This window comes from Eptatretus burgeri, chromosome 3, assembly GCF_056783735.1.
Source record: "Eptatretus burgeri isolate ZD-2024b chromosome 3, Ebu_testis_v1, whole genome shotgun sequence".
Lineage (NCBI taxonomy): Eukaryota > Metazoa > Chordata > Myxini > Myxiniformes > Myxinidae > Eptatretus > Eptatretus burgeri.
Window position 1 is genome coordinate 17,626,019 of NC_140963.1, and position 16,488 is coordinate 17,642,506.

General features: G+C 44.0%; 1 protein-coding gene across 6 annotated transcripts in view; it reads right to left on the reverse strand.

Moving 5' to 3' along the window:
- Positions 1-1,808: 1,808 nt before the first annotated feature.
- LOC147029465 (CCR4-NOT transcription complex subunit 9) overlaps positions 1,809-16,488 on the reverse strand; it is a 44,274-nt gene continuing 29,594 nt past the window's right edge. For all 6 annotated transcript variants that reach the window (XM_085872527.1, XM_085872524.1, XM_085872525.1 and 3 more), the window contains 2 exons: positions 6,710-6,801; positions 1,809-4,556 (listed from right to left, as the gene is read on the reverse strand). In XM_085872527.1, the coding sequence (XP_085728653.1) occupies positions 4,388-4,556; positions 6,710-6,801 (261 nt within the window). In that variant the 3' untranslated portion in view covers positions 1,809-4,387. The remainder of the gene's footprint in view (positions 4,557-6,709; positions 6,802-16,488) is intronic.

The window sequence follows — 16,488 nt, forward strand, 5'->3', positions numbered from 1 at the left end:
AGGAAGAACAGAAATTTTCAGGGAAATTGGTCAAAATCAGATCCAGAAGAGATGGAATACCGTTGGTTGAGATCCGGGTTGGGAAGTTGACAGATTGAGTCAGTCCCAATGAGTCACAGAAGGCTTTTGCTGAAGTGCCATGGTAGGTGAGAGAAGTACCCACACAACTGGCATGATGACAATTTAAGTCACCACATGTGAGGAAGAGAGAGTTGGGATGAGAGGATTGAAGTTGGTCCATGTTTTCGGAGAGTGAGATGTAAATGGAGTCATCGCTGTTTCGTGGACGGTACAACACACATTTCAACATGAGGTGGGAGTGGAGGGGAAGCCGTAGCCAGAAGTATTCCGAGGCGTGTGGGAGAGAGAGTGCAGTGCATGGTGAGTGATGAATAGAGTCTTTGGTGAAGAGAGCAACTCCGCCGCCAGGACGAGGCTTTAAATAATGAGGAAGAAATGGTTCAGGGGTGGCAGAGAGTGGACAGTACTTTGTCCTTTTTAGTCCCTTTCGACACTTTACACCCTTTAGATTCCGTAAGAGCCCAACTACGATTGGAATGTACCCTTTGCACCTTTGGATTGCTTAGAGTCTTGAAACCCCAAGACTTTTTAAGACCTTTCAGAAATTTACATCCTTTTTTAGACCCCAACTACTTTTGGAACATACCCATATACCTTTCGCCCGTTAAAACTGCACACCCTTACGCTTCTTGGAATCTTTAAACTGTAACTGTTCAGACATACCCTTTAAATACCACAGACCTTTCGACCCCGAAAGAGCCTTTTAAAGCCTCAGACCTTTGAATATCCTTTCGACATTTACATCCTTTAGACCAAAACTACTTTTGGAATGTAACATTTAGAACTTAAGACGCCACAGACCTATCGTCCCCTTATTTGGTCGACCTTTTAAACGCCCTATGTACCCTTTATAGTCTATTAAGGACCCTTTTACAACACCTTTCAGACTTTACACCCTTTGGACTTCTTTGATAAGATTTAAAAAGGTCCAAGGGTCTCCTTTCCCAGGACAAAAACGAAAGGACCATTTTTGATTCATTGAGGACTCGCTCATCCTTCACAGTTTTCAATGTGGGGAAACAATCACGTTATCAGGCCTTTCAGTCTGCACGGGCCCATCACTTCCCATCAAAGTGAAAATAAATCATCACCGAATGTATCCCAACTACAACCGCCCTCCATCAGGAGACAAGCGTCCGTCTCACTTGGGATTATTCATTGTAATTGTAACTCTACCAAGTGCCGTTCTAGTTGTACATGTTAGCATATTTATATCTATAATGCGAAGCCTGATGTTGGCTTAACGGTTAAGGTGGCTGGTTTAAGATCTCCGGATCTTGAGTTTGAGCCCCTTTCGTGCTGTTAAATAACACCAGGTGGGTTGACTCAGAAATGTCATCCTTCCGAAGTCAGCAAAATGAATACCATGTTACTGTAAACAGAGGGCACTGCAACAGCAGCACAGCCACACTCCCAGCAATGATGTAACCAGCAACCACAGGTGACATATTAAATAATAATAATAATAATGAATGTTGTTAATCATTATTTAATTCCCTGGTTGTTCTGTGGCTCTCAGCTCTTGTTCTTCACACCAAAGCGTTGTTTAGACATCCACCATGTTCATGTCCCATTACATCTTCCTGTAGTACAGTATTGTTGTTAATTGTTCATCTCTCACAAGCTTTGTTCCTTCCCTCACCTCCATCTTCGTTTCTGTTTACATTCATCTCTTCCCCTAAACTACATTGCTTGACATCGTTTGGTGAAGTACAAACAACATGAAGCACAGTGACACAATTTTATTGAAAATAATACCCAACATGCACATGTATCCATTTGTTTAAAGTACAGTGCATAATGCAGTGATATGTTTGAGCGAAAGCATTTTTCACTAAAATTCTTCACTATCCGACTTCACACCCTCACTCATTCATCCTTCCAACAGTCCATCCTTCCTTCATTATTCGCTCCTTTCATGCCACTAGATACAAGACTACTCATCACATGTTCGTGTATATAAAGGATCATCAATGATCAATCTTTACAGGTGTAGGATGGTTCAAAAGTCTTGGCACTATTTCCATTGTGTTGAACATTAGTAAATGTAATTGTTATTTCATTTTCAGGTTATGTTGTAGGAAGTGGGTAAATTGTCTCTCCCAAGGTTCATGAATCAGGAGTATAATGTGTTGTGCAAAGCACAACGACGAAGTAATGTCGTAGAATGGTACCTTGAGATGAAGTCTATGATCAAGTCTCTGGATTTATCGCAATCATTTCAAAGTGAAAGACCCACCGAGCAAGGACTGTATTCTTCACAATGCCAGGATGTTTCAGAAAGAAGGCACTGTTCACAATCTCAAGAAATCAGAGAGAATGAAGACCGGGTGTTCAGAAGAGAACGCTGAGGTGGCGACACAACCTGTCACTCAAAGTCCAAGGAGGTCCTCTCATTGGCGCTCAAAAGAGCTCAGTCTTTGGCACAACATGACAAACTCTCACATGCACCAACTACGAGGCAGAGAAGTTTGACAACAGGGTTGTCTCCTTCAAGACAAAGCACATTTGGTCTCACCATTCCCCAGACCTCGCTCAATCTGCAAAACCTGGTGTTATCTTCGTGGCTGGGGTCGCTGGCTTGCAATCTTAGGGTCCTGAGTTCCAGCCCCATTGGCTGCTGAATTAACACCAGGTGGGGTTGAATCAGCCTGTAATCCTTCTGAGATCGGCGAAATGAGTACCACTGTATTGGTATAGGGGCACAGCATCAGCGGCACAGCCGTGCCCCAACAAAATGATAGCTACCCAGCAGCCAAGCTGCCATACACAAGAAAAAGAAGACTCAATCCGCTGGATTTCTTCACGTGGGGCTACGCGGAGGATGTTTACATCTCAAGATACCTGTGGAGGAGTGTGTAAGGAGGTGACACAGAATTTCACCGTCGCTTGCCCGGCCCGCCGTGGTCACATCAAACAGGTCATTCACGCCGTCCATCACTGTACATCAAAGGGCCAAAAAATAATCTCCCAAGTCTCTCCTTTGTGATGGGTGACCGTTAATTTTGAATCTCGTTTACCCTTTTCAAAATAAAGCATTTAAATAGTCCCAAGACTTTTGAAACACCCAATGCCTTGAACCAATGAAATGCGTCTCTTCCTCATGCACTCCACGGATCTGACGAGCTACGTGGCCACGATGCGAGCAGGTGAGAAAACATTTTATACAGGTACATTTACAAGTCATTGCTTGAGAAGCAGTTCCTCAAAAATGAAGTTTTCACTCGGTAAAGAAAAAAAACGAAAGAAAAAGTTTGTATCCAAAGTGATCATCTTCGTATGAAGAAAGTGAGCACATTGTTTATTGTAAATGGAAACAGCCAGTTTGAGAGGTTGTTGCAAACACTCCTCATTTTACTGGACAATTAGCCATCAACTAAGCTGTTCAAAAGAAAATCTAAACTTTTCCAACTGGAATGTTGGTATAAACAAATGTTGTGAAGAATCTCATTCGTTTTACCAACTGTTCATATTTTAAACTTATCTTGTTCCTGTACATTTCTGTGAACTCTTCACACTGCATTATGATGGCTGACGGAAATCTGCACTCCTCACCGCACCTCCATGTACTAACAATAAATATGAACATCTTACTTTCCTTTTAGCACAAAAAGTACCGCTTTCACAAATCGGTACTTGATGAACGGTGTGTCCACGACGGATGGAAAAGGTATTCACCTGAAATTGAGGGGCACGGTTTCGGGTCGTCACGTTCACGGAGAGCGGCGACGGAGACGCTGCGGTGCCTCATTTGTATCGGACAGCAAAATCGCGCTCCAAACGTTTCTCAGGTCAATCAAACGAGCACTTACAACAATTCGAACATCACAAAACGGAAAACAAATAACTATTTCCACCAACACGGCCCACAAAATATCGTGACCTATTGAAATGCACACAAAATCTTCTCGCCTTTCATCCCTCCCTCTTTTTTTTAAACCATGGGTCCGAGCAATTGAAGGCTGCTTGTAACAGCATTGGATCAGCAGTTCATTAACCAACTCTGAAAACAAACACACTTTGGTATGAATTCCAATTTTAAGGCCTTCTTGGCATCAGGACAAAAACAAACAAAACATGATGAAGAAGAAGACTGAAGAAGAAAAACAAGAAGAGGAATAAGAAAGGCTCAAAGACTTAAAAAAAAAATTAAATATCATGTGAAAACAGGTGTTGGCAAAAGAAGTTCAAACTGCAACAGTCATGTGATTAGCGCTGGAGGCAGGAGGCACTTTCTTGGCTTCGTCGATTACAAAACTCCAAACTGCCACAAAAAGGTAGGCAGAGTACTTTCATTCATCCCAATTCACTGTGCTGGCAAGGGGATACCACGGGGGTCTGTAACTACCCCTTCCTGCAAGTTTTTCATGAGCTGCGCCAGCCAACGCTTTGTGGTCGTATCGTCTTTCAAGACCGTTGCAAAAGTGTTGTCCTTCAGCTGGTCTGGTAGACATTGTCTTAATGCCTCACGGGCCCTATGGGAGAAATCAGGTATGTAAGGCACGTATTGTGGCCACAGGTTATATACGGTGAACCCTTTTCCAACAAACTGAGCATCAAGTGCAATCCCAAAAAGAGCCATTTGCGTTGGGAGTGAATCGTGCTGGTTTCGTGAGAACAAATATGTGGAGATGTCCGGCAGGTGTAGCGATAGGTTCGATTTTTGCTCCAGGTAAGATTGTCATTCCTGAATGAACCCAATTTTATGTGATTGGACACATGGAATGTGAATGATTTTCAATGAACTTGAAAAGACTGGTGGTGGCTTTGTGGTTAGGGTGGCAGCCTTGGGATCTTAGGGTCCTGAGTTTGAGCCCCGTTTTCCACTGAATTAACATCAGGTGGGGTTGACTCAGCCTGTCATCCTTCCGAGGTAGGCGAAACAGCTATGAGTACCAGTATACTGGTATAGGACCACAGCATCAGGGGTAACGTCGCGCCCCAACAAAACGATAGTTACCCGGCAGCCAAGCTGCCATACGCAAGAAGAAGAAGAAGAAGAAGAAGAAGAAGAAGAAGAAGAAGAGAAGAAGAATTGAACCTCTTTCACATTTTATGTTTTTCACAACGCCTTTGCTAGACGTCTAAGCTGTGGACTCTACAGCAAATGTGGTGAACAACAACATAAAAAAATTCTGAAGCAGAGTTTGCCTACTTGTGTACAGCAAATATTCAACTGTCAGCAAAATCTATAACCTCTCAAAATGAGCCACTCCTCTCCTCCCCTCCGCCCCCACCACCTCATAGCGCTCCCGCTAACAACAAATCAATGTCAAAACAGCAATTAAAACAAGGAAATTCATTGAAAATAACTCACACTGCAAATAATAAATCTGTATTCGGTGATTTGAGGTTTGGCCAGCAGGATGGCCGAGACGTACGTACACACACACACACACACACACACACACACACACACACACACACACACACACACACACACACACACACACACACACACACACACACACACACACACACACACACACACACACACACACACACACCTTTGAGCCGTTCAGCCTGGGCTTGAATCTCTGTCGAGCTATCAACTGTCATCCTGGTGTTTCAGGATGATACAATCAACATGTACCGCCGTCCCTCAGATCGGTGTTAAGCTCGAGGACCCGTACGTCCACCAGCAATGGTTGCTGATGGACTTTAAAACATCCCACGGTGCCATTTGCGAAGAGAAGAGTCATCACCGGCACACTGAATAAATGACAAATTACTGCCCAAATCACCTTCAGTTGAATGTCAGGCCGAGCCAGCTGGTTCGTGAAAGACTTTGGCCAGAAAACATTCCCTCGCCTACCTCACAAAAAGGTGGCAATAATTGGAACCGTTAAAACTAAATAGCAGTACATTCGTGGAACTCAATGGCAAATATCGTGGACTTTCTCTGAAAGAGATTTTCTGAAAAATGTAAAGCAATTTTATTTCCCCGCGTGCCAAAAATGCACCCCCGACCCCACAAGGTCCTTGATGGCATGACGTGGAAAGTTTCTGGATTATATTCTGAAATGTCGGATTAATGAAACGAATGGTGTGTACAACCATAAACACACGTTTACAATGAGAGAAAAAAAAACAAACCACCATGAGATCGGGTGGTTTGCCTTTACCTTCTGAGTGGTCGTGAGATCAGGTAGTTTGCTTTACCTTCCCAATGGGAGTGAGATCGGGTGGTTTGCCTTTACCTTCCCAGTGGTAGTGAGAGAAGGCATTTGTAATATAGCTAGGATGCCCGCAATAACTCATCGACTCTTCTTGGAAAACACCGTGCCATCGCAATAACTCACCTACGTCCACCAACAATACCAACAGATGGGCTTAACGTCCATCCGAGGGACGGCGCGCTTTGCAATGCAACGCCCTGCCAACGAAGCATCACTCTGACGGTTGAAGGTCAGGCGGAGAATCGAACCCAGACAAGACAGTTCAAAGGCAAGTACACTACCGCTGCAGTCTGCACTTCCCTGTCAGATGGTTTGTTCTGATGCTTATTGGAAGTTACGGCTCATAAAAATTCCCTTTCAAAGAGGTAAACGAGTGAAAGGTATCCACTGCTTGCCCGTTTTCCACTTCAGTAAAGATATACAAGACACCATAAATCGTTTAGACTCACCGGGGATTGTCCGAGAGACGCAAATAGCACCTGACCACATGCTTGAGGAGACGAGCTGAAGGTTCTTTTGAAAGTGCCAGTACCATTTTCCCCTAAGTGTAAACAAATCAGCATTTCTTAGTAAAATTACACGGTTACACAGCTGTATCGAGAAATAAAATTACAAAGCATTGCATCCATGAACATACATACAACTTTCAAGAGAAGTCAGGAAGTATTTGGTATTATACCCATTTCTACCTTCCAATGGCAAAACCTAGTAAGTCACTTTTTCGTCAAAGTTGAGATTTTGTCATTTTTGGAGTTACTAGGTTCTGTCACATGTTTATACTATAACAAAATCTGTAAAAGTGGATCCTAGATGCTTGAATTTCAATGGTAAAACCTAGCAAGTCAGTCGGATTAGGCCTTTGATACAACAGTTTTCCTTTGTTTTCACTAAACTAGTACGTGCCCATAAAAAAATTAAAAAATAATAAAAATAAATAAATAAATAAATATTCAAACCGCGAGCAAGAAACAACAACCACACAGGCCGTTTCTTCGCTCTCGCGTGCCCGTACGTGCGTGGCCCGGAAGTTCGCATATCGCAGTTATGATTATTCGCAATTTAGTTTTAATGGCCAATTATTCAATTAGCGCCAACGTATTTTGCCTTTTCGCAATGTCGTCGCAAGGAAAAACAAAAAGAGAAGAGAAGAGAGAGAGAAAAAAAATTTACTCCCTGGTTCGGAGCATACCAGCTCACTCTGATGTTACCGAAATTTATACACCGTCTAATATGAAAACGATCATAACTTGGGGCATTGTGTTTATCTATAAATGCGCATAAGAAATCGAGAAATTATTAGAATACACGAAGTCATCACTCTCCGGAAGCCCTACATTGTAACCCGTAATGGGGAACGCGGCTGAGGTTCTCTTCCCCATCGGCCACGCCCACGCAACAACGTGTCTTGTCATTGGTTGGTAAATAAATGGCCATAACTTGGGAAGCACTTGTCCGATTAATATCAAACCTTGAAAAGGCACATCCTCAGGTCCCCAGCAATATACCTGGCAATTTTCAATGAGATCGGACCAGTGGTTGTTGAGAAACAGCGGTGACACACACACACACACACACACACACACACACACACACACACACACACACACACACACACACACACACACACACACACACACACACACACACACCTGGAATTATAGATAGATGAACAAAAGACGATTTGCTACGTTTTGCCATTGGACGACAGATTTGTTAAATTTATACTAGATAACATTTGTTTGTCATTTACCCAACCACTCATCTTTCCAAATAACAATCTCGAGAACAAAACGCATGTTGTTCATCCGTAACGCTCCTTTACACCCATTGGTTGGACAGCTGGCCGGACTACACAAACTATTGTAACTGAAAAATAAAAATAAAATCATATGGTCACCATGTCTGTGCTATGCGAAGCCAAACAAATCTTCAGAGCTGTCATATTCACAATCGTCATGCCCTTCCGAGAAGTTTTCCCTTCAGTGTAAAACGACCAAAGTGACTGTTAAAAGGATCATCAAATATCGAAAGGTTGGAGCCGATATCACGGGTCACAGGCCTCATGAAGGCCACGGTAAGAATAGGCCTCAGAATGCAGTCATTGGGCTTCAGGCCTCTGAGTGAGAGCAAGGGCTTTTACCGCGGAGGTTCCGTGGGTCCTTGCTATTATTCCCGACTATTTCCTCTTCAATAACTTGACCAGGGACCATAAAACCCATGTCATGATAAAGGATATTGCCCAAGGAGTTGCGGGAATCTTGTGAAGGAAAACATCCATCATTATTACTTTTAGCGATGTGTATATATATATGCATCAGGAAAAAGGGAATTGGTTCAGACCGTGACGGTCATTTATGGGCACAATTAGGCTGCTCATGGTCAATTGAGAGTAGCAATTCCACAAGGTTTCTGCATATCTTGTGGGATTGTGAGTTGGATAAGCAACTGTGATGGGCCATGATATGTAGGAGACATGCTGTTGCTGTTTTGATCACAATTTCTGGAGGCTTCGTTGGTATTTATTTTTTCCGGTATCGATATAAATTGGTGGGCTTATACTGGTATATTGATATGAACCCAGCGGTATCATATCGATATACCGATGGGCTCATACTGGTATATTGATATACCGATGGGCACCAATCATTGGGTGCCCACCGGTAGCCACCCATTGGCCAACACACCTATTGGGTGGGCACCCACCAATATATGGGATTCATACGCGTCACTAACACTTCCAGTCTCACCATGTCAGTAAAGGAACAGTAAGAGTCGTGGTACAGTCGTGGTCAAAAATATTGACACCCTTGCACTTTTTTCAAATAACTCATAATTTTCTCCAAAAATAAGTTGAAATTAACTAAAGTATTTGGTCTCTACCATTCCTTATTTCACTGTTAATATTACAGAACCTTTGTTTTCAATTCAGAACTTAATATATACTTTTAAATCAGAAAATAAAAATAAATGGCATTGAGAAAATTATTAACACCCAAGACTTAATATTTGGTAGCACAATATAACTGCAGTCAAGCGCTTCCTATCGCGATGAATGAGCTTCCCACACCTCTCCACTGGCAGTTTGGCCCTCTCTTCTTGGTCAAACTACTCCAGTTCTCCCATATTTGAAGGGTGCCTTCTCCCAACTGCTGTTCTCAGATCTCCCCACAGGTGTTCAATGTGATTTAGATCTAGACTCATGACTGGTCTGTTCAGAACATTCCAGCATTTTGTCTTGAACCATTCCTGGGTATTTTGAAGTGTGTTTGGGGTCATTGTCCTGCTGCAAGACCCATGACCTTTGCCAGAGACCTCGCTTTCTGACACTGGGTTGAACATTGCACTCCAAAAGGCCTTGGTAATCTCCTGATTCCATGATGCCATGCACACATTCAAGGTACCCAGTGCCAGAGGCAGCACAGCATCCCAAAACATTACTGAACCACCTTCATGTTTGCCTGTAGGGAAGATGTTCTTTTCTTTGAAGGCTTCATTTTGTTTTCTGTAAACATAGAGATGATGTGCTTCACAATAAAAGCTCTAATTTGGTCTCATCTGTCCACAGGACATTCTCCCAGAAGGATTTTGGCTTGTTCAGGTGTGTTTTGGCAAACTCAAGTCAGGCTTTCTTATGTCTCTCTCAGCAGTGGGGTCCTCCTGGGTTTCCCACCATAGAACCCCCTTTCATCGAGTTGGCAACAGATGGTGTGAGTTGAAACTTTCGTACCTTGTGTCTGAAGGTCAGATTGAACCTGTTTGGCAGTTGATCGAGGTGCTTTCTCCACCATGCGAACAATCCTTCAATCAGGTTTTCTCTTGCGGCCACGTCCAGGGAGGTTGGCTACAGTGCCAGGGACCTTAAACTTCCCGATAACATTGCGTACGGTGGACACAGGAACATCAAGGTCTCTGGAGATGGACCTGTAGCCTTGAGATTGCCCATACTTGGCTTCAATCTTGTGTCTGATCTCATACAATTCTCTAGTTTTATTTATTTTCTCTGTGCTCATTGCGGTACACACAGTGACACAAAACAACAGAATGACTCATTTTCTCTCTTCAAACTGGTTGAATGAGTGATTTTTATATTGCAGGCACCTGCTACTCACCACAGGTGAGTTCAATTCCAAAGTAAATCAGAATCACCTGCTTGAAATCAAATTATTTCTAACAACTTCTAAAAGGTGCCAATAATATTGTCTGGGGGCATTTTAGGATTTCTGTGTGGAATAAGATAAGATTTCGTAATTTTTTCAGGTTTTTTTGTTTTGTTCACTGAAAACCAAATAAATACATTTGTGGACACCAAAAGATTTTTCAATTTCATCAATTTTCTGGAAGAAATGGTTCATGATTTTTAAAAAGTGCAAGAGCGCCAATATTTTTGACTACGACTGTATTTCACCAGCAGCTCCACATCTGCGACACCGTGCACGCCACACCTCTCACGGAGTCGGACCTCGTGGGCCCCACCGAGAGGCGGGCCTCTCACTTGTTATATGCTTCTGAAGTCCCTTCACAGGCAGTGGGAATCTCGTTGATCCATTCATGCGCGTCACAAATTAGATTACTAGGCATTTGGCTCGTTAGAGAGCATCATCGTTCCTCCTGCCGTTTAAGCACTCTTCAATGAATATCTTCACTTTGACATTCAGAGCACCGAGTAGATATCACATCGCGTCCACACTTGCTCACCGGCCATCGCAATGCTCTGGATTAATTCAACAGTTGGAATCCTCTTGTCCGCACCAGTTCTCGGGTGACTGTCGGTCGCCAGCCAAGGCCCACGCACACACACAAGCCTCGCACCTTTGCCCGACAACCCCGTGCCACGGATGCGCACCTTCATGCACGCACACGCAGACAGACATTCAAAACAGCCCATGCACATGTACGTGTGCTGGTGAAGGCACGTGGGGGGAAAACGAAGCATTCGTGCACGCCTGCACGTGTGGAAGGGGGTGCGGAACACGGTGGGTCCGCTTCGCGAGTGGACAGTGCGTGCGCCGCAGCCAGTGTTCGACAGGGAGGCAACGGCTGACGTTCGCAACAGAGTCCCTCATGCTCCAGATGCCGAACACACCGAGAGAGAGCACGGGCTAGCCAGCGGAGGGGTGTGGATTGATGGCGTGCATCATTGCGCGACCGTGCCTGGGACAGGGAAAAGGAAAAACGGGCTGAAGCGTCTCCCTCCCCCACCCACATGTTGGACCCCCGACAATATGCATGGATGATGAGTGCTGCAGCCACACCTCTCTGCCGCAAATCCCTGCCCCAAAAAAGGGGGGGGACCACGATGGAGATGCAACCGCCAAACGCAGGTTGCCGTAAGCCACGAGGAGCACTCCACAAGGGGGGAAGATGCCCACATAGGGAGAGGATAGCCCCGACGGGCACCCATACACACTGCCCCAGACAGCGGAAGTGAACGGCGCAGCTGGATGGCCGAACACACCGCTCATGCCAGCGGTAGAACTCGACGCCACACCGCTCGACGCCGGCGGAACAGGATCCCTGTGGACCTGGGAAACAGAGGCTCACCAGGCATATACTGCGGTGTATACAGACATATCAGTATTTTTTTTTTTAAAGGAATAAATAAATCATTTTTTAACGCAGGTTACAAAAATACATAATGGTCCAATGGTCCATTAGATATTCACATACGACGAACCCATCATTGACACATCATCATTCTACTTCCAACTTCAACTTGGATTAAAATTGATTCACTGTCCCGGTATGACCATCGTTCAGGTATGACTGACTATCGCAGATTGCCGTAGCGGTATGACCACCGTAGCGGTATGAATATTGTGGATTACCGTGTCGTAAATCAGCACAGGCTTTCTAAACCACACCTGATTCATATCAAATAAACAAATGGTAATTGCTTTAAAAACAGCCACAAGGGCGTAGAAAAACCGCGATTGCTTGTACAGTGCTCGGGTGCTGATGGTTAAAAGTTAACACCTCCTGTCCCTCCTTCCTGGTACGTCTCGACGTCATACGTTACACTGTTCCAGATGTGGCCGAGTGCATCAAAGCTTTTTAAATCATGTAATCCATGTATGGTATTTAAAGATTGTAAACACCTTTCTTTGATTTGTTCATTGTATCACAGATCAATATCATCTACTGATTATTGTTTTCATACTGATTTTTTTCGGCATACCAGGATAACCGTTTTTTCTGTATACCGGTATATTTAAAATTTCACCCTACAAGCAGACAGCAGCTGTTGTTGTTTATCTCGTACAATGACGACAACAGCAGCGCCAATAAATGGGGTTTTATTGGGGAGTTTTACAGAAAATAATTTCAGAAGAGAAAAACATCTATTTAATTCCACAGTGATATTTGCACACGCAGAGGGATCCTTTGTATTTTATAGCCCGCAGGTCATGAGTTAATGGGGTAATTTGGGTCATTGTCCTCAGGCAACTGAGGTAATGGAGTAGTGATGGTGGGGAGATAGTTTCGGATGTGGGGGGGGGGGAGGTTTGAAGGGGATGGTGTGAAGTGGGGGTTGGAAAGCAAAAGGATGAGAGGAAGGGTTCGAGATGGAGGAACGAATAAGTGGATTCGGGTGAGGGAAGCCTCCCATGGGAATTATGGGGTTTAAAAGGCAAAAATGGCAGGATCGTGAGGACTGAGGAGTTACTGTTTGGTAGCTAAAAGAGCAAGGGACCAGTGATTGATGGATAGCTGGAGTTAAAGAAGGGTTGAAGGTATCGTGGATCGCCGAACTGGTGGGACTATCGCGGAACGCCTTTTCAGCAATCGGTACAGGTTTCCTAAGTAGCCTGGTGTTGGCGCAGTGGTTAGGGCAGCGAGCTTTGATCCAAAAGATCCTGAGTTCAAGCCCCATTGGGCCACTGCATTAACACACCAGGGGGTTGACTCAGCCTGTCATCCTTCCGAGGTCGGCGAAGTGAGTACCAGTATACTGTATGCCCCGGTTAGAATAGGTGTATCATATCCCTGTGTCGTAAGAGGTGACCAGGTTGCGTCAGGAAGGGCATCCGGCGTAAAACCTGTGCCAAATCATTATGCGGATCATAACGGATGATCCACTGTGGCGACCCTTAACAGGAGCAGCCGAAAGAAGAAGAGAGGTACAGGTTTCCTAAAGCACACCCGATTCATGTAAAATTAGAAGGGCACTCGGTAGAGCGCATACCTCTGCCACGTAATGCCTGATCCACGAGAACATATCGGGCACAATAAATTTTTGAAATATCATTCTATATATCGATTTTGGCCCTCTCTCTCAATGGTGAAGAAACACTTAAAAAATTATCAGATCCGCATCCGGATTCAGATCTTCACCAAAAATTGAATCAATTCTTTCTTGTCACACACCACCAACATGTCCACCAAGATTCATCCGAATCTGTACACAACTTTTTGAGATATCATTCCATGTATTATTTTTGGCCTGACGATCACTCAATGGTGAAGAATCACTTTAAAAATTCTAGTAGTCCGATCATTTTCAGCAATCGGTACAGGTTTCCTAAAACACACCCGATTCATTTAAAACTAGATTGGCACTCAATTTCACTGCATATTCGATGAGAGATGTATATTGAAGGGCGGGAGATTCTCATTCGAGGCATTGGCACACACAAATGGGGTTGCACCTCAAATCCCCGATTTGTTGAGGCAAGTATTACTGTGCTGGTTTGTACCGTGTTTTATTACAGCACTGCAAGTGTGTTTCCACGTTTTTACTCCTTTGCTCATATTACCCCAATGACGAGGAAAGAAGGCATCTCCACATGGCCATGTTTGCAAACAATAAGTTGAACATTGATAAATAATAAACAAGCAAAAGTTTAGATTCTCCCAAAGAGAACATTTTGCAATAGGCCTGGAAATGGGACAAAGCTCACAAGCCGTATTAACACACAGGAGGTTCGAACCCCCACTCCCCCCCCCAAAAAAAAAAACCAGATGGATAAAATAATGAAAAGACAAGGGTCGACAGTGATATCTGATTTGCTTGTTGAACATCCATGTGGGTAGTGGAGCTCTCGGGCAAGCTCAGTGGCAGAGGCACGCACACGCATGCAGGAAGGCAAATGGTGAAGGCACGAACAGGTAGATGTGAAAGCAGAGCCAATGCAACAACTGCATCTCTCCTATTTAGACCAAAATCCTTCTGACGAGTAACACTCCCATGACTGATCATGCGGCACCTACTTTTACAACTAAACTAAGGTCAAGGAGTGAATGTCCCTTCGAGCGATGTGATATTTCATGCCACAAAACCTAGACCCACTTTAATATGGGGGACTGGGGCTCTTCCAGTAACCCCTTACTGATTAAACTTCCAAAATCCAGGCTGACTGAAGCACCTCAACTCCTTTGTTCCTTACTACTTCCATCTATGTGCTGCCTACCAGAGGGCCTTCTTTCCCTCCAGGACATCAAGCAGGACGTGTACTGCCACCACATGCCATCCCCATTCTGACCAATGATCCTTATTACCCCCATTTACCCATCCTAACCAACCCTCTTACTTGTTGGTTTCAGTGTTTCCTCCGCTTCTCTCTCTTCTCCCCTCATATTCATATATTCCTTTGCTGGTTGTGCTCAATCGTTGCCCCACTGGCCCACCATCAATTTAACTTTACTCTTCCATGAGCCTCGCTGTTGTAGAAAAATATAAAATAAATCGTTCATTTTTTTTTTTTTTAGCATGATCCAAGTAAGGCTCACAGACAAGCGCACGCGCACACACGCACATGACTGACAACTGTTAGAGGAGATAAACAGCCACTGAGCCTGGGGGAAGTGCGGTCATTTCCCGGGGTACACTGGGTAGCAACGACGTCATGACGAATGGCACCGTCATTCTCACTGCACTCAGCGGGGCATTTTCTAAGGAGGAATTTCCTCCTCCCCATGGATGCCATCTATGCCAAAAATTAATTTTGAGAGTCTGAAAAGATCAAATTTCATTTTCTTATGTCTAAGGGGATCAAGGAAAGTCAATCCATATATTGCAGGAGAAATTATGAATCATTTTAGCTGGAGAACAAGTTCATGGGCAAAAAAAAACAACTTTGAATTTGTACAATTAATATCAAGTTGAAAAACTATATGCTCTTGTTTTGTGGTGGATGGAGGGGGAGGATGGGTGGAGGGGAAGAATTAATTTATCCATTTCATACTGCTAGTATCTTGACCTGTAATAAAATTAGATAACACCAAAGATTTCTGTTCAAAATCAATGCAAAGTTTTGGAGTTGGAGGTGTGGAAGGTGGATGATTTGTACTTTCGGATGATCTGACAAATGCCAGAACCACGGCTTGCAGGCCTTCCTTAAGGCCCGGTCACACCTTGACGTTTTAGCCAACGTATGCCGATTTTTGAATTTTTTTTTCTAAAACGCTGGCACACGTTGAATACGTTATGGGTAAGTTTTGATAACATTGAGAGCACGCTGAAAAACACTGCCATACGTCATTATACGTTGGCTTTAAACGTTGTACTTTTCGGTTGTCCTCAAATTTTTTCATGCTTGAAATTTCACGACGTATGCCGGCGTATGACTCACACGTTCCGCTACGCTGGCCACAAGTTGTATGCACGGTCTGCGATCGTTGACAGACGTCAACACATGCTACTTGTAAGTTAATCATAAGTTGAGACACGCCGAGGTAATGTTTAGCGTACCCGAAACTTATTTCTAACCTATGATTAACGTGTTGTTGGCACGTTACGCGATCGTTGCCACACCGACAGACGTTACTTTTAAGTTACTCATAGGCTGAAAGACGTCGGTATAATGGATCGTCCTTGCGTCAGCGTCCACGGCCACGGCCAGGACACTTATTTGCAGCATTCTTCAAACTTTTCTTCGGCATGACGAGGATGTTCACACTTCGATGTCTAGCTTGGCTATGATTCCAATTGTCCATCGGCAGCGTCTATTTAAAATAGTCGAGTTTGAGCGTTTTAACACGTTCAGAAGAAACGCTTCAAATTTCCAAACCCCAGCGTCAAAAAACAAAGGCGAGTGAGAGCAATTTAAATCGTTCATTGTAAACAATGAAAATAGCTGAGTGGTACCGTTTAAAAGTCGTTGAGTGTAAAAAAAAAACCAATTGTTGAGCGCAAGCGTCTACTTTCAATAGTGGAGATGCAGCCATTTAAATCGTTGAGTGGCAGCCTATGAACCTACCCGTGGACACGCGGACACAAGGACGATCCATC